Below are 18886 nucleotides of genomic sequence, written 5' to 3' on the forward strand. Positions count from 1 at the left end.
CATCACCATAAAACCGAAATCATTTGCGAGACGTTATAATTTTTTAGCTACGTGGTTTTCTTATTTTTTTTGTGATTTTAACCTTTTGTCTAAAAAGCAACATTCCTTATTTCCCTCATCATATTTCCAGTGCACCACGTGCTTGTATGACGAATGATTTTGGCATGAACATGTGTGGCCATGTATTTTATTATTTGCTGCAGCTTTTTTTTGTTTTGTTTCATTGCAAGTGTAATGCACGCATTAACAAACCTGCAGTTTACACTCAAGTTCATTTCAGGGCAGTCCAGTAGGGGGCAGTATGAGACAGCTGGTTGTTTCCACACAGACCACATGCTGACGTAGACTAACTGCAGTGCATTAAAGGTTGCATGTTATGGTGCACATTGGAAACAAGTATTTTTAGGAGTCCAGGGATTCCCCACAAGCCACTAACCATTTCTCAGAAGCAGGCTACTGGATCAGCATTCCACTGGTATTGCAATAAGTACCTTTAATATCTGGAAACTGGAGCGTTACTTACCATGACCTTTAGGGTCATCCTGATTACCTGATGAAATGTGATCTTATATTTATCCTCATAGTCCAGAGGACCAATTTGATCAAGTCAGGAAGAAGGTTAAAATAGTGTCATTATAAACAGCTGTTGTTCAACCAGTTTCACACCGGAAAAGTAACAGAAAGAACTATCAATCAAGTTTAAGTTTTGCCAGTATGTTTGTTAGTACCTCACCAATGTATTAAACTAATAAGAACCTCATAATATCCACTGAAACATAAAAAAAACATGTATTCTGCTCGTTTGGCATTCAAGCTAAAGGTCAAGTTATTGATGTAAACACCTACCCGTGTCACCTTTCTACTCTGAAAGATTACTATTCACACCTAAACCTGTTTAGGACATAATTAATTGTTTGAATGTGTGGTTTCAGCCTCAACCACATTCTTGACATAAACTTTCTGTAAAAGCCAAGACTACTCCCTGAGGTCCGCAAACTCAGCCGTCCTGTCTGGTGAAGTTTAAACTAAAGCTCAAATACCTGTATGTTGTTCCCAATTATGTATTTCTTATTCAAATATAATACTAAGAATAAGTGTATATGCAAAAAAAAAACTGCAAGTTGTTGTTTTTAGCTAAGTATCATTAGTCAAGGCTTTAAATATTATCCAATTAAGTTCAAATACTTTGTTGTCAAATCTGTACATTACTTAAGCATTTACTTTTTCTGAAAACTTTAATGCTCTACATTTTAAAACAAATATCTGAACTCTCCCGACATTTTAAAAAAGAGGCTTGTTACATCAGTTTTTTTGCATTTGAGTTTTTTATTATTATTAGTAGTAGTATGGTGCGAGATTCAGTTAGTCTTGCAAAAAATCAGCCAGTAGAAATCTCCTTCACAGGGTTGCTTTTAACTTTATGTACATTTCAGAGCCTACCTTTTTCACTTTTATTTGAGTTAAGAAGTCGAATCCTTTTACTTCCTTTGTAGTAAAAGCATGATGGTGTCGAGCTGGTTTGACCCTTGTTTACTCAGCTTTTGTGTGCTATCTGTAGAGCTTTGTATCATGTTTCCTGAATAATCATTACTATCGTTTGAGAGCCGTGGCAGGGATAGCATCAGAATGAAAACACCTGTCACAGGTATGTGACGGGGTCAGTCCGCATGCACGCACGCACATAGACACACGTATACTTATGATAAATGAGAAAGCTACCTGATTTGTTTATGGTTCGTGGTGATGCCCCACCCAGTACTAAAAACAGATTGTAATGCTTGTCAGAGTCTCCTGACAAGGTTTTGGGCTCTGGTCAAAGCAGGAACAAACACACGCATGCAGGATTGTCAGGCACGAAGGACGAAGCTGCTTTCTGTCGCAACAACATAATGTGAATAGGTAATCAGACCAACACTTTTTAAGAGTATTATTTTACTCTCGAAGAATTTATTTGCAGGATCTAAGTGTGTGTGTGTGTGTGTGTGTGTGTGTGTGGGGGGGGGGGGGTATCATATGATTGGTGGTAATGAGAATGTAGTGTCATCTCATGAGAGTCCATACACACACAACACTCCCCCCGCACACACCCACACATAGCAGTCCATATATTGTTTAGTGTTTAAGTGGATGTGTGTGTGCACCTTTCCTCCAGGCACAGTGGTGTAAAGATGACCTCAGAGCCCTAGGCTCTGGGGAGTCACCTTATACTCAGGTGTGATATTACAGCCCGAGAAAAGCATGCTGGGAAAGCACAGGGTCCAAGAGATTCAGGCACCAAATGACAAGGCAAGAGCTGACTCACTTACTTTGTAGTAAAGAAAATTCCTGCTGATACAAGTAAATGGTGATTGAGTCTGCTCTGTGACAAAAGCGACATTCAGGAGACGTGCATAAAGCAAATTCAAGTTACTTTAAAATGCATCTGACAAAACCTGCAAACTGTTTGTGTTGAGGGACTCCTGATCCACCGAGCAACTCCGCTTCCTAAAGTTATCATCTGAAAAAATATGATGAAACCATGTTTTTACATTTATTAAGGGACCTGTTTATGAGTTTATGGCCTATTTAGTGCTTTATTTGTTCGCGCCCTACATATATTCTGCAAACTACATTGTCATCTCTGACAGCTATGTCAATAAACCTTGTCTCGTCTCAGGCGACGCACTCCTCTGCCAGGCGCCCTGAGATGCAGGCCAGGATTTGGCTGCTGCCTGGCCTCTGCCTGGACTTGTACACCTGTTCAATGGCTACCAGGTGACTCAGCGAGGGAGGGGGGCAGGGAGATAGAGGGAGGACGAAAGAGAGAGAGAGTGAAAGGGCAATAGAGAGAGGGAGGGAGAGGGAGACTATGGGTGTGGTGAGATGCCTTGAGCACATTCCGTGGAGCGGCCGCACCCTGCGTTTCAGCGTCTGTATACCTGCTAGTGTTTGTTATCGGAGCGTGATCATGTAAGCAGACACTTCTCTCTACTGACGTTCATATGTCTGATACAATTACACACAGTAGTCTATATTATTGCACACAATCATAGTCTACTCATAATACTCACACAGCCGTATATGCAAAATGCTCTCATTTCACATCTTTGTCAAGCTGAGAGTTGCACATTTGCATGAATTGAAAAAAAAAATAGGCAAATTGAGAGCCCAGAAACATGGCTCCTGCAGTTTGAGTGCATAACTGTGGACGTTAGGAGGGCATGGGTGCTTTCAAACAGGAGACACACCCTTGGGAGCATGGCTGAACACACAGTCATATTCATAAGTGTGTGTGTATGTGTGTGTGTGTGTGTGTGTTGCTATCAGAGGGCGATGAAACAAGGTGTGTCATATCTAATAGGCGCGGTTAAGGACAAAGGACAACCCATTTAAAAGGCACCAACAACATGCACACACAGACACACACACACACACACACACACACACACACACACACACACACACACACACACACACACACACACACACACACACACACACGTGTATTATGCCTTGTTTTAATGTCATGGTTGCTGGTGTACTTGAGTGCAAGCGGGTCACAGAGAGAATCTACAAGATGAGTAGTTAACAGTAAATAAAGAAACACCAAAAGGGAGAGAGTTAAACAGATAAAGGGTTGAGACTGAAGTCATTTTCTTCTAATTACACAATCATTTAATGGTGGAATTAACTCGGGCAAGCAGAAAATTAAGAAAAATATGAAATAGTCATTCACATATTGGCCAAAAGCTTGAGAACAATCTGCCAAACCCAGTATCGCCTATTGATGGTTTATATATGTACAGTAGTGTCACTGGATGACTATTACCTGCACTGTGACTTTATGCTTTTAGAAAAACAAGCTTCCCAAATCCATCCCACATTAAAGAAGTAGAAATGAAGCAGTGTATTCCTGCAGCAGTAAATCATATAGAGGAACTGTTGAAGTCTGCTGATTCAGTGTGTTGCCATGGAGAAAAACTACAAGTGACTCATTTATACAATGTTCCAGCAGAGAATATGTTTTCCAAAGAAACAAACGTGAGTTTATGCAACTTTTGCTAAAATTTGGGGCCATTATTACAAGATAATAATAGATTATAAACATAAAGTACAGCAGCACGAACAGAAGTGCAAGACAGAACACATGTAAAGAATGGGTGCTAACACACAAAAACATCTTTGTTTAAAGAGTTTTGAGCAACAAACTTGTGTTTCATGAAGGCCACATAAAACAATAATGATCAACCATGACACTTTTGAAATACGCCACGGGGAGAGACTTCCAATCATCGTGTGTTCCCAGTGATCAACGGGTTTTGGGAGGAGTCTCCCCGGGTGGGAAAGCCCTGCCCCGTAGGAGCTGCGCCGCTCCTTCCTCATTCAGCGCGCTGCTCGGTGACCTATGTGGCGGCAGCTCTGGAGGTTCGCATCCAGCCGACTGAGGCACCTAAGCCCGGGCCTGGAGTCCCTGAGGTATTGCGTCGCCCGACGTCTCTAGTTGGCAGTGGAGGGTGCGCGCCGGGGCGGGTTTTCGGGTGGAGTTGTACCCCGGATCTCAGGAATGTGACGCACCGACGCGAAGGAGACGCACGTCGGCGGAGCGCGATCCCCGTCGGTACAAAGAGGAGACACATCCTGCAGCGGAATTAGGAGGTACGGACTCGAGTGGAAATACAGACGAAGTTTGCAAAGTGGGAAACAAGAACAATCTCTACAGAGGGTCTATTCTATTCCATTGTGTCCTGCTCTACGCATTTATTCTATTCGACTTGTATCTTCTCTATGGAGGAACAGATCATCTTTATTATACGCTAACTGTTCCCTAACTATGTCTTATTTTTCTAATCTCTTCTATTGTGTACTGTACTCCTATTCTTTTCAATACTCCATTAATGCGGGTGGAATAGAAAAAAAAAACAGAATTCTGGTTACTTTCCCCACCAGCATCCTGAAGTTTATAGAGGATGAATCATCCAGGTAGCTGCGGCTGTGCATTGCAAAACCCTAAACTGTGTTGTTATTCTAGTCTAAGTACACAGAAGGCTCCACTCTGGCTGGCACCGACAAACTGTGCAGCTCTTTCTCCTGTCCTTTGAAGGCAGTCAAGAAAGAGGAAAAAAAACAGCAAATTCTTTTGTTGGGACAGTGTGAGCTTTGTCTGCACTGTCGAAAGGGGATAAATCATGCTTGAAAAGGCAGACTCTTTAACTAGCATGTCTAACGCACTATTCTATGAATGGATCGCAGGTTGTCATTAAGACAACTTGACTTCCCTCTAATTTAAAGTGAGATAGTACAAGGTGCTTTTCCCACAGCCTCGCGTGTGGAGCGAGGAAGACACCCTCCACACGTCGTCTCCTATAGACGTTCTATAAGCTCTCATGGTATCTTTACAGCAGACGGAAACAGTCTGCATGGATTCAACCTTCACCTTTACAGGATTTGCCTTGGCTCATTCAAAGTGACTCACTGGATAGGAATAATCCAACATGTGTTTATAATTTGAGAGCAAAAGTTCATAGTGCCAGCCTTTTTTTTTTGTGTGTGTGCTTCTTATTATAGTGTTCATCTTGTCACACAAGCCATATGGCCAAGGCTGCATCCCATTCATAGCTTTGTTCGCATTGTATGTGCTATAAGGGCTCATTGTTTGTGGTCGTAAGCATGTGTGAGTGTGTTTCCGAGGGAGAGAAACCGCAAAGTAGAAGCATTTTTACGTTTTACTGTTAGGGTTTTTTTCCACGCAAGATGACCGCAGACATTAAGGCAGTTGGAACAGATGACGAGGGCTGCAGCGGACCTGTTTTTCTAGCAGTGCTGCTACGTAAAACAAAGTTAGAAAAAAAAAAAATGGGAGGACAGGCGCCGCCATTCGTCCTCACAAACAGTATGCATTCGCCTGACCTTGAGCTGTTCTTTTTGTGTAACATTCAACAGTCGCGCTGAGGTGTGATGATATAGAGAGAGACAAGGTGTGCTCTGTGTTTGCTCTTATCTATGTTTGTGTGTGTGTGCGTAAACCTGCTGAAAGTGGCACTGAAATGTCCTGACAGGAGCGTCAGTAGATTAGCGGCTCATCCCTCCAAACCTGTTTTCAGGTATTCATTTCTCACTCCATTCACACCAAATTATCGCACAAAACGAATCAACCGAAGGGGAATGGCTGAATGTTTTTTTAGCAAGGAGTGTTCAGAGGGATGTTTGTGTGTGACGAGAGAAAACAACTCTTTTTTTAGTAGGTTTGTGTCTCCTCTGGCTTGTTTCTCTGGTTTACATGTTAAGACAGATACATTTTCTCCTCCCTCTCCTCATCGCCGGAATGCTGAGAATGAGCCATTTACACTGAATGTTGGGTTCATCAGCCTTGAAGAGCTGCAAGCGGTTGCTGCCTGCCGACCCTGTGGCAGTGTAGTGTTTCATACAGGCTTTGATAATGGTGCATTTAGGGCAGGCTCGTCCTTGTGTGGCTAACTGAAAGCTTTAGCTAACGGAGGAACAGAGAGAAACAGAGAGAAAGATCCCTATCATCGTCACTATCTATGGTTTGATGCCAAGTGCAGTTGCTATAACAACAAACAACGCAGCATTATTTGTTTGAATTTCCTCAGCCAGGTGAGGTGTTAATCTTCTATTGCTTCATTCTGCAGTGACCCAGGAGTTCACGTGGGTGAATAACAAACCTCTGGGTTCTCTTTAGTGCTGTTGGGCTCTGAGTCATCCACAGGTCATATTCACCTCAGGGTCGATTTTCACCAGGTTGCTATTTTCTTCAGGTGGAGTGTATTAATCATCAGCAATATTTCAAGTAAAAATGCTGAACATTGCTAACGTTCAGCTCCTCAGTTGTGTCTTATGTGATGATGAACTGCGCATCTCTGGGGCTTTAGCTGCAGTCTTTTCTCTTTTTTTTGGTTGCCGTTTTTTCTAAGGAAACAATTACATAATTAAGCAATTAAGCTGTTTTTGTAACTGAAAGGCAATAACAGCATTACAAACTATCTCTTAATGATGTGCATGGGCAGGAACACATCTCCTCGTTTATTGCTGTTATTATTGCTGCCTCAGCACTATTCACTTGTATACAGATCAAGATCCAGGCTGCTAGATTTCTTTAGAATACAAAACAAAACACATTCAAGGAGTGATGATTCTTCAATGTTAGAAACTTGGCAGGAGTAAAATAATTCCATGCAAAGCAGTATGTGTGTCTAACGTGCCTCCCTGCCCACTATGGAACTTTTAAATGGGAACAGCCCACCGCAAAGGCCCAACTTGCATGGCTCGGACTGAGTAAGGAAACAGGATGTCAGCCATTTTGCCAGCAGAAATGAATCACCACAGAGCAGCGTGTTGCAAGTTCTCCCCAGGCGAGGCCGGGCCAGGCTACCCGGTGACTCATCAGCCTTCTGAGAAAACCAAATTCACCCAGTGATTGCAGGTTAGGACACGGGGTCCTTTGCTATCACCACCGATCTCTGAAGCGAGAGTAGAAGTTTACAGAGAACACGTAACACACACGTCTAAAGCAGGTGCAACCTTACAACACATCTACTCCTGCTCAGACCGCAGGTTACACAACTGAGCATGTACCCAGGCTGTCAATCAACCATAGTTACTAAGGCTGTATGTTTCCATGGAGATATAAGCACAAACACTTCCTGTTTTGACCACATGCCACAAGAAGGGAAGAAGGAGCACATGCATATTGTTGGGATTAAATTTAGATTAAGTTTTTAAACAGTTTACTCTAAATACTGAAACTGTTTAGTGGTTGTTAACCCGGATCTCCACCATCAGATGGTGCAGCTGTCAGGATCACGTTAAATATCTATGATATTTATCCAGGGCTCAACAATAAGGATTGCCCGCTTGCCAAGTAAAATGCTGCTTTTGGGTTTGGAGAGAGAGAATTTGTATCTGATGAATAACTGAATGAAAGTCATTGCATTTCAAAAGTATCCATCTTCCATACCGTGATGTATTTCTGAGTGAAACAGGATCGACATGCCAGACATAATGTTGGGATGTAATTTGATTTGATTGATGAACAGATTACAAGCTTCTCCAGCCCTGTGCAGAGCCGATTGATTGATGGATGGATGTCATCATATTATTGGCTGGTAATAGCTGATGTAAGCATGTGTCATATTTTGTTTTCCAGGAAGAAAAAAAAAAGATTGAGATTAAGTTAAAAATACGAAGAAATTATTTTATTTTTTTTACATTTTTTGAGCATGTTATTAAATAGGTGCACAATATGACTGGATATGTAATCTAAAAGGGTTAAAAAGGAACTTTTCATTTCATCTGCGAAGTGAAGCCTGAACCTCTCCACCTCTCTTTCCAATAGAAGCAATCGCACATTCACAAATTGTTATTGACAATGTTCCTTTCACTACCTCAAATTAAATCATTAGAAGTCATTGCATTGCTCACAGAATACTCGTCATGCTTGCTAAAGTTAATTTGTGTGCTGTGACTGAGGGAGATTTTTCAGGATGAGGTCCGAGTAGCAACTTGAACTGTGACGCACCTGAATGGAGATTTACTGAGCAGAGATATGTGAGAACCTGTCTAAGCACCTCTAAATGCCTTTCCCACCTCTCCCTTACTCCTCCCTTTCGCTCACCAGACTTTCTTCTTTCTCCTGTTGTTGTTCTTCGCTATATACAGTTTTCTCCTAAGTTAGATAGAATTTCAGTTTATCATTGCTGCTTTGACAAGCAGGATTTTTTGTCGTTGGTAAATACGACTCAAACGTGACATTTAACGGACAATTAAGCAGAGTGTGTGATGCCATAAATGAGAAGTAAGTTATTTTAACTGTTGGAGTTTTGGAGTTTTTTGTCTGGAGAAGTCGTGGACTATGTCTTTGTTTTGCTTGTTGTTTTATCTATTCTATATGTCCAAGTTAATCTAGTCAAATAATATGTTACATAAGTTTTGAACACTTTAGTGAAAGTGCCACGGCCATTTTGTATTTGTATAGTATTAATATCAATAATAAAAACAAACCATTAACCTCAACATAATGACTAATGATTCATAGAAGAATCTGCAGCTGCCTCTCAGCTGTATTCATGTGCCATGTAAACTTAGAAAGGTTAGCCTTCAGTTGGGCGAGATCTGTCACAACTGGTTACGTTTGCCGGACTTCAACCACGTGGTTTTGTGTGCCGGTTAAGGTGTGTTAATGTGAAAGGTGTTCCCGTTGAACTTACACTGCAAGCTTTTCACTCGGCAACAATAGACTCTTTGTGTACAAGGTATAGGTAATCTGTCTTCTTGTGTATTCTGAAGCGTTCTTCCTCTCACCACCCCGAGGAATATTTCGGTGAATTATGAGTATTGTATATCACGGATGCAGGAGTGGTGTGTTTTCTAGTCGCAACTACAAAAGCAATATGACTGAACGCATACATTCATACATTTGTGTACCTGCTCTGAGATTCTTAGAAGTTTACCTATCTGAACATAGGTGCGTCACATCTTTGAATTTACCAATATAACTTCTCTCTCACTGAATTTTTCTTTCTTTCTTTGTCTTTTCTGCACAGGTTCAAATTCCTCTTCTCTTACCGCTCCTCACACAAGCCCTGACCTTTGACCCCACCCTTCTCTCCAGTCATGGCGCACCGATCTCAGAGTTCATCGGTTGGTGATAACCCCCTCGACCCAAACTACCTGCCACCGCATTACCGTGAGGAGTACCGCCTTGCGATTGATGCTCTGATAGAGAAAGACATACAGGTAACGCTGCACTTTTAAACTTGTTTCAAATTAATATTTATTTCAAAAGACATATTGGTTTTAAGGTGTGGTTATGTATCCATCACTACAGGGTTACTATGAGTTCCTCCAGAGCGCAGAGGTGGTTGGTTTTCTGGCACAGTCAGAAATTGAATTTATCAAGTCGACAATCCAGACCCCCAACCAGCCCTCCGGTGTCCCAGAGCTGACATACCACGAGGGAGGTCAGGAGGATGATGGGTCTTCTGACACCTACTGGCCGATGCAGTCGGACCTGGCTGCCCCGGGGCTGGACCTGGGCTGGCCAATGCCACAGCAAGGCTTCATAGGGCCCACGGAGGTCACCACTCTAGTCAACCCCTCCGACCCAGACATGCCAAGCATCAAGGAGCAGGCCAGGAGACTCATCAAGAATGCACGCCAAGTAAGTAAAAGGGAGGGCAAACAGGGAAAGTTAAACTTGTATATCCGGTTTGCTTTTCGTTCGGTATCTGAATCTGAGATCAGAGCATTCCAGTCATAAATGCCAACTTATTCAAGTGTACAACAAAAAATATGCTACATATGCTTTTGTTTTTGTGCACATACCCTACATAGCTAAACTAAAAGTGGATGGGTGGGAAACCATGATGTAATAGTTACTAACAAACCATTACTTACTACTGATATGCTCTTTCTCCATCTTATCAGTATGTGCCGTACAAATGAAACCTTATCTCCTAGTTTTTATCTGCCACTGCCAACTTTCCGACCACTCCCTTTCTGGGAGATGAGCATTTAACTGCTGGTCATCAGCTAAATTTAAAATATAATTTACATAAAGTTAACGTTGCCAAATGTTGCAAGCAAGTCAAACCATGTTGTTGTGGTGTTGTTGTGGTCTAAACATCAGATGTCCTACTGAGCTGTTTTCCATTGTGTTAACCCTTGCCGTCTTGATGAAAAGACTCTTTGATCTTTCCCTCTTCCTGAATGGTCTCTGTCTCAAATACATTGATCAAGGCCCGATGAGTGACCCCTGTAGTGACATCGTTTAGCTCTTTCGAGAACAGTCACACCTTGTAGATATCAACAGATGTCTCTTCCTCTGCAGAGAGACATGTGTTGATTCAATGCAAATCCACTCATGACGGCTTCCCTTTTGTTCTCTGGCATGTTCTGTATAAATCCAACTCGGCCAAGCCATTCGACAGACTGGATCTTCATAGACACACTGTGAATTTCTTTTCTCCACTGTCAGTGATTAAACCTCATTTGAACCAGCTACAGAATTGGACCTGAAGAGATTTCTTCCACATGGGCTAGGACATTATCTGTTCTCCATGTCTCACTTTTACTGTGACAAAATCCTGGCTCTCCTGTGTTCAGACATGCTATTGTTTAACACGCACTTAGAAGACGGACAGCTTCAACTCTCAAACTTTGCTGAGGTGCGCACAATATTTAAATTCAGTATACATTTTTCATAGTTTATATGGAGCAGTTTAAATTGCGTTAGTACATCATAAATCTTAACAGCCTACTTAATTATCACATTATCAGGAGATGCATTTACATAATCCCATCACTAGTCCCATGAACATATTATTTACAGCCATACTATCAGCCATATTATAACATATTATCATCCTTGCTGATGAACGCAATAAACAACTGTCTCCGCCGACGTTCCTTCAAATTGTGTAAATTTTCAGGTGTCTTAAAATATTATAAAACTAGACTATAAAGACCATATTAGACTGACAAAATCCTAATTTGTTTTCTCGTGTTTGCTCTTCTGCCTCAGGTGATTGCTGTGGTGATGGACACGTTCACAGATGTTGATCTTTTTGCGGACCTCTTGGACGCAGCAGCGCGCCACGTTCCTGTTTACATTCTACTGGATGAGCAGGAAGCCCATCACTTTGTCTCCATGGTCCTCAACTGCAAAGTCAACTTGGACCTACATCCTGTGAGTGAGAATTTTCATTACATTTTTCCAAAAGACTGCGCTAACAATTTACTATCCTTTGGCGTCTAGAGTTATTTTTTTTTTTTATGTATTTATAACACAGAATAAAGCTTGTGTCCATAACATGATTGCCATTTGGTTTCACAGTTGGTGCGTGTCAGGACTGTGGCAGGAATAACCTACTACTCCCGTACAGGGAAATCCTTTAAGGGGCAGGTGAAAGATCGTTTCCTACTGGCTGACTGCAGAGCTGTACTCAGTGGCAACTACAGGTGAGCCATTGAGTTATATTCATCAAGATTTCATTAAAAATCCTAAAGACTCTTGCCATTCATTCACTCATTATGTAGATGTAAGCACTTTAATGGCCTCCACTGTTCTTTCTTGTTTTCTTACAGTTTCATGTGGTCCTATGAGAAGATCCACCGCTGCATCGCCCACCTCTTCCTCGGGGAGCTGGTTGCCACCTTTGATGAAGAGTTTCGCATTCTGTTTGCTCAGTCAGAGCCTCTAGTCATTGACCCATCCATTGGAGAGCTTGCTCTCTCTGACACCTCCAGCGGTTACTTAGGCAGCCAGTTCGGTTTGAAGAGGACGCAGTCTTTGCGTAACACCATTGGTTTCCGCAGGCAGCATGAGAATCCCTTATACGGAGACTCTGAGCGTAACCTTGCACTTCCTTTCCGAAGGACCGATCCCTATCGTCACAGCCTTGATCCTGGGGCAGGAATTACAATTGGAAAGTATTCCCAGCAACAGTTTCGCATGCAGCAGTCATTCCTGGACCAGGGCAGGTCCATCGTTTCCAGACAGATGGAGATGAGTAGCAGTGCCTTCCAGAGGCACAGCTATGCAGAGGGAACCCAGGAAAACTACTCGTCTTCGAGGCAATACATGCAGCGCAGAGTCATGAATAATCTAGATGAGACAGATTTCCAGAGGTAGTAAACCCTTTAAAACTACAACTGAATTATTTAGAATAGTCACATGTATCAGCATCTTATGTGAGTACGTCTTCACACATAACAATAAATGTATCATCAAATAATTAAGAACCACCACATTTCTCTTTCAGGGAGCAGACCCGAAGTAGCCATTACTACAGTGAAGGACCTGGGCCGGGTTCTGGTCACGACCAGTACGACAGACTTCGAGGTCACCCTCCACATCTCTCCATTGACCAGCATTCAGATTCAAGCTATCGCTCAGATCTAGAGCCTCCACTAGGAAACCGAGGCTACCTTTCATCTGAAGACCTGAAAAGACCTGAAGGGTACCATGCACCGCCATTGGCTGGTAGGTATGGAGGAGATTCCGGCAATAAGAGGCCAACCATAGGCCAGGCGTATGCCTGCCAGAGCTCACCCACGCAGCTCCATCCACCAGAGAAGAAATCGTTTGCCAAACAATCTGATCAAGAGCAGGATGAAGATGCAGATGCTAAGCAAGGAATGAGGAGTTGGAGAATTCACTCTTATCTTAGCACTTATGAGGACAGTGGCGAAGAAGGTCTGACTCAACCTTTGGGGCCTGATGCATTTGAAGATCCTCCACCATCCACTGAAAATTCAGCTCTCCGTTTTGGATCAAAGGAGCCACCAAATATTGCGAGACCACGGTATGGAAAGCCCATCTTATCTGAGGGTAAAGACTCTGCCCCAATGACAACCAAGGATCTGCTTCCGTCAGTCAGGTCCGAGAAGGAAAGGGAGAGAGAGCTCGAGAGAGGTGCAGCAAGGGAGGTGGGTGTGGATGTGGAGATGAAAGAGAATCCAGATCTCTTCCTGTCTAAACACGAATCATTCCGTACACGTGTTAACCCACTCCTTCAACGTAGCTCTCGCCTGCGTTCCTCGCTTATATTCTCCTCTTCCAAGGCAGAGATGCACAGTAGTGGCCTGGGCCTAAAACCAGCCACAGAGGAAGACGAGGAATTAGACTCACTGCGCACTTCCTCGATTGTGACCCAGATCCTAGAGAAGAGGAGGTCGTGGTCCCGTGAACCTTCTGAATGGAGAAAGAAGGCTGAGGAAAAAGACAAGGAGAAAGAAAGAGAAGAGAAGGAAAAGGACGAAAAGGAAAAAGTTAAGGAGAAAGAGCAGCAGCAAGAGGCAAAGGAGATTAGATTCAGAGATGAGATTAAAGCAAAAGAGGAACCTCAGAAAACATACGAAGAAACTGGCAAGAAATCTGAAGTCACAACATCATTGTCTATGAACATGAATGACCCGGCCAATAGACTGCAGTATTTCAAAGACTTGGCTGCCAAGAGAAAAGCCTCAAAAATGGGGACAGATGTATCACTAAACGCCCCGGAGCCTGCTGAAAAAAAGCCAGACCTTTCTGATAAACCTCCCCTGAAACCTACAGTGACTCCAAAGATCCCAACTGTCTCGGTTAGCTCAGCAGAACCTGAACCAAAGAAGCCAGATATCTCTGCAAAACTAGCAGAGCTCACTCGCAGAACTTCATTTAGTTCCTCAAAACCACCCATAATCGCTGCCAGGCCTTCCGCGAGCCAACTGAAACCTTCTGAGACTCAACCTCACAAAGAGGAAAATGTGTCAGACGGTCAAAAGAAGGATATATTCAAGTCTTTAAAGCCCCTTCCTTCACCTAAGATCTTCAGGAGAGATCCGTTAAAGCTCAAAGTACTGAATCCTCGTCGCATCTCCTGTGGTGAAGAGGGTCTGACCACAGACGCTACAGATGCCGAGAAGAGCGAAATGAAAAAGAGTCGCTCTCATAGTTCTTCAACTCTGCCACGTGATGACTCCAGGGAAGGACTGCAAAGAGGTCTGGGATCCAACACATCCATCAACACAGTTGGTGAGACAAAGGGTGATGGTAAGACACTTGAATTCTTGAAGAAGCAGACTCAGAGGCTAAAGGGATTCCTGGGGCCCAAGGATAAAGAAAAGAAATCATCAGGAGATGATAAGGGCATGAGTACGGTCAGAGAGGTTACTGGAGATTCAAGCAAAAGTTCGTCAGCTAAGGATAAAGGATCTACCACTACCGACCAAACTACAGTCAATCACAAGACATCAACCATCACATCTCGGTACCAGCCACCAGGCAGCTCTGCTCTGTACAGTAGCAACCTACGAGATGACACCAAGGTCATTCTAGAGCAGATCTCGGCCAACAGCCAGAAGAACCGACTGGAGCGAGAAGAAACAGCAGGGGGCAAAGATAGTGACGCTGTGGCGACAGGGCTGGAACAACACAACTCCGTAAAAAAGAGTCGATTTCTGCATCCACAGGGCAATATCCAGGAGCGGGAAGGATTACTGAAAAGGATAGAGAGTATGAGGAAGGAGAAGAAGGTCTACAGCCGCTTTGAGGTAGTCTATCACTGCAAGGATGATGTTTGTAATGTGGATGGGAAAGAGATATGACTAAAAGCAGAAGTAGCCTTAGGTGTAAACAATTAAAGTAGCAAATACATGTATTATTGGAATAAGAGGTTTAGATTAAACATTACTATTACTGCCATTCATCACACACATATTGTCAAATATCTCAGTTTTTATGAACACATCAAAACAAGCCCATGCCTCACAGAACAGGGTTTGGCAGGTTCCTGCAAACCTTGGACTGTAAAAGAACAATCTCTGCAGCTTTCAGAGCAATAAAAATGATCACATATATTTAAACTCATTACAAAAGTTTCAATCATCGTAAGATAGAAATGTACATAAACAATCATCAGAGCTGCAAACTTGTCGCTTTTCGGCGACAATCGCCGTTTTCTTGGTCAATTTGGTCATTCACGTGGATCGTGTAGAACCGGAGAGTTTTCTTTTTGGGGGGGGGGGGGGGGGGGGGGTCCAGAATTGCGAACAATTATTGGATCATTCTTATTGTTGTGTTTTCTGTGCAGTTATGTCATTTGTGTAGTTTATTTTTTATTTTTGTGTATGTTAATCCAGAGCTAAAATCCCGCAAGTAATATTCATTGAGAACCGTTCGAGGTTCAGCAGCCCAATGGTGTAGTTCCTCTACAAACCCGACTCGGGAAGACCGGACCCCGGCGCGACGGGGGCCGTACCGGCCTCACACCGTCCACGGGCTGAGCCTCAATCAGAAGGACTCAGGCCCCCGCGCGACACCGGACAATCGGTCTTCCGTACGCCACATTTCCCACGTCCGTCCGCCCGTCGGACGGGGATACGGCGCTGGGCTCTTCCCTCTTCGCTCGCCGCTACTGAGGGAATCCTGGTTAGTTTCTTTTCCTCCGCTTAGTAATATGCTTAAATTCAGCGGGTTGTCTCGTCTGATCTGAGGTCGAATGTGGCCCCGACTCTGGGGAGAGGTGCGAGGGACGTGGCTCCCGGAGGAGGCTCACGGACTCTGGCATCGGGTACCCCGAGGCGGAGGAGGAGGGTCCGCCGACGTGACCCGCCGGCTCCCCTAAAAAATGAGCGTCATGCGCGAATGAAGCGAATGACGCGAAAGACGCGAATGAAGCGAATGACGCGAATAGTCCAAAATGATCAAGCGGCGCGATACACGCGTCTCACGCGATTGTATTCGCGTCTATCGCGTCCGGTGTGAACGCCGCATTAAGTTCTTGTTTTCTTGTGTGCTTTCATGTTGTACGCTTCATGTTGTCTGCTAACGCTATGCTGTATCGTCGCTCTGTGTTTTGTCCGCTCCCATGTATTGTACGTTAAAGCAAACGCGATAACGCTATGCTCCGGTAGATCCAAGCAGTTAAGTTACTGACAATAGAAGTTAAAAGTTAATGAAATGGTGAAGCTGTGGCACATAAAGATAATATTTGGATTTATAACGTTGTTGTTCCATCCGTGTTTATCCATAGGCTACTTGTTTGTTTAGTTTTGATAAGTGAATCACAGGGACCGGCACTTGACGTGGGGGCTGCACTTCCTGGTTTGCCGCGGGGCATCATGGGAGCTGTAGTTTTTGTTCACGGAGAAAGGTTGAATGCACTTTTGCATGGTTTTTCGTTATTGAACAATAATAATTGACATTTCTCTGGGCCAATCGGAATCTCAGCACTTGCTTCAGAATCTTTCTTATAATTGACATTTCTCTGAGCCAATCGGAATCTTGAAGCACACAGCGCCAACTGAGCTCGCCATTGGATGAGACGGTTTCCTGGCTACCGCGCAAATCCCTCAATGACAATGATTTTTGAGAAAGTATGCTGAGTTTTGTTAAGTCACGCTCAGACTAGTGTCATTTGCATAGTACCATCAAAAAAAAAATCCCCCCGTGACACTGTCACCTTTTTTCCTCTGAGGAGTTTGCAGGTCTGAATCATGTGTTTGGGTTCTTGAAAGCTTAGTCGTAGGCAAAACAGTCAAGGATTACCATGACCTTGAACTTTACAGACATGTGTTAGGGTTATATAAAAATAATTTTGTTGTTTGAATGATTGAAAGTAGCTTTTATTCCAAAACAATGATAGATTATGTTTGACATAGTGTTTGCTTTTAAGCTGTGAAAATACATTTTGGTGGACGAGCTAATGTTCAGACCAAAATGGGTGGGAGTTCATTCACTGTTCCATTCACTGTTATCCCTGTTGTTCTGTTAACAGATGGGGAATACCCTGGGATAAAGATGGAGGAGACACACGTTTTATATGGAACTATTTATGCAAGACGATCAAAAAGACTCTTTGCCCATATGTGCCAACACCACTTTCAAAGTACCTCTGTGGCTCAACACTGCAGCCTCTCCTGGATTTTCGCACAAAGTAATAAAACTTGAAAAGACAATCTATAAAAATGCTGAAAACAAACTAAAGTCACTGGGTTTGGAATGTGCCTGTGTGCCAAGACCTGGTACTTCTTTGACCGTATATGGCGACCGAGCGAAAGAAGTGACGACATGCATACTGGCTGCATGGGCTAATGTTTCACTAACAGAAAAAGGTAGGGTAATTTACCTATAACTGAACTTGTATGAACGTGACTGAGGGAGGGAAAGGGTAAAAGAAAGATGGTACGTTTTGCACCAGAGGGACAGAAAATCCATGGCAGTTACAAAACATGGGGGTATATGGCTGCATGTGTACAGTACCAGTGTTTCTGCAGGTGTCTGTGTACTGTCGCAGAGACTTTGAAACTAAATGAGACAAAGCGTCCTTGTGGATCCATTATGTGCCAATGGCCCAACAAGGGCATTTACAATGCTAGAAGGGTTATTATTAACCTAGGCCAGAAAGCAAAGAGAGTTTTAGAGAATGGTAAGGGAAACCAAAGCAGAAATGTCTAATTCTAATGTTGAAGCAGAGTTTGGCTAGAAAGTGTTGCCTGTTGTGAACTTTTAACTTTTCAAAAGACCGGTATTCCATCAAGGTGTGGAGTTGTGGACCTCCTTCTCAGGGTTGAAGATGTCAAATAACCATTCAGAGAGGGGCCTTCGGACTTTAGGAGTGGTGTTAAAAAAAAACACCTTAAGTGTGCTAGTTTTTGTCTTGTGTAATGTAAATAAAATTGTAAAGCACTTGCAGTTTCCCTGAACACTAAAACATAGACTTGACTCAAAAATGTACCCCTGTTGGTTTGTTCTTTTGCTGCTTTGTTTGAAATGAGTATACCTTTAAAGGAAAGGAAGAAAAAAGTATAGCTGCATTTTGCAGTCCTCTAGTATAGCAGGGCCGAGCCTCCTTACATAAGTCACTTAACTTGCTGAGACCTACGCCCTATGCAGGACTATTAACTCCTTTGTTGATCTGTAAACACCAGTAAACCAAAGATAAGTTATATGGTACGATTCCCAGGATGCTTGGGAGTTCCACAGGACATCAAGCCAATGAATGTGTTGTTTTTTGACAGTACATAAAAAGATTGGAGGATCGATTGCTGTATGGACACTTCACTTTTGGGGTTACAATGTTTTATGCACAGGATTATATTGTACATATTTATATACAAAAGGGCTTGTTGATAATCTAAAAAGTAGATAATGATCATCCTCACTGTACGATCACAGTGCCTAGTGTTTATTTTTAATTAATATCCAAGTATGTGGTCTTGGCTGTAAAAACGAATTGGCATTACATAGGGGAAATCAGTTGCACAGGGTCTATGTGTTGTTGGTTTTTTAAACCTCAGATAGTATTACTTTGTAATGGAAATACTGCAAAAAACATTTTATTAAATCTCTTTAAAGCTGAACATGGCTGTGTGAACATATATATACAGTAATCGTGTAAAATGTAGT

General features: G+C 42.9%; 1 protein-coding gene across 2 annotated transcripts; it reads left to right on the forward strand.

The window, feature by feature from the left end:
- Positions 1–4360: 4360 nt before the first annotated feature.
- On the forward strand, positions 4361–18840 carry fam83hb (family with sequence similarity 83 member Hb). 2 transcript variants are annotated; one of them, XM_084032797.1, is made up of 8 exons: positions 4361–4635; positions 9540–9732; positions 9824–10156; positions 11519–11683; positions 11831–11955; positions 12082–12624; positions 12759–15030; positions 17256–18840. In XM_084032797.1, the coding sequence occupies exons 2-8, from the start codon at positions 9610–9612 to the stop codon at positions 17274–17276; spliced, it is 3582 nt and encodes a 1193-aa protein (XP_083888923.1). In that variant the 5' UTR covers positions 4361–4635; positions 9540–9609; the 3' UTR covers positions 17277–18840. The 2 variants fall into 2 exon arrangements, with proteins under 2 accessions (XP_083888923.1, XP_083888922.1); XM_084032796.1 differs by lacking the exon at positions 17256–18840 and having other exon boundaries at positions 12759–15385.
- The last annotated feature ends 46 nt before the right edge of the window (positions 18841–18886 follow it).

This window comes from Eutrigla gurnardus (genome assembly GCF_963514095.1).
Source record: "Eutrigla gurnardus genome assembly, chromosome: 17".
Taxonomy (NCBI): domain Eukaryota; kingdom Metazoa; phylum Chordata; class Actinopteri; order Perciformes; family Triglidae; genus Eutrigla; species Eutrigla gurnardus.

What these genes read in the sequence shown, in the direction of transcription:
- fam83hb (XM_084032796.1), top strand. Translation starts at nt 9,610, where the DNA reads ATGGCGCACCGATCTCAGAGTTCATCGGTTGGTGATAACCCCCTCGAC. An exon ending in TGATAGAGAAAGACATACAG is followed by an intron (nt 9,733 to 9,823) that starts GTAACGCTGCAC and finishes CCATCACTACAG; the next exon opens with GGTTACTATGAGTTCCTCCA. An exon ending in GATGAGACAGATTTCCAGAG is followed by an intron (nt 12,625 to 12,758) that starts GTAGTAAACCCT and finishes TTTCTCTTTCAG; the next exon opens with GGAGCAGACCCGAAGTAGCC.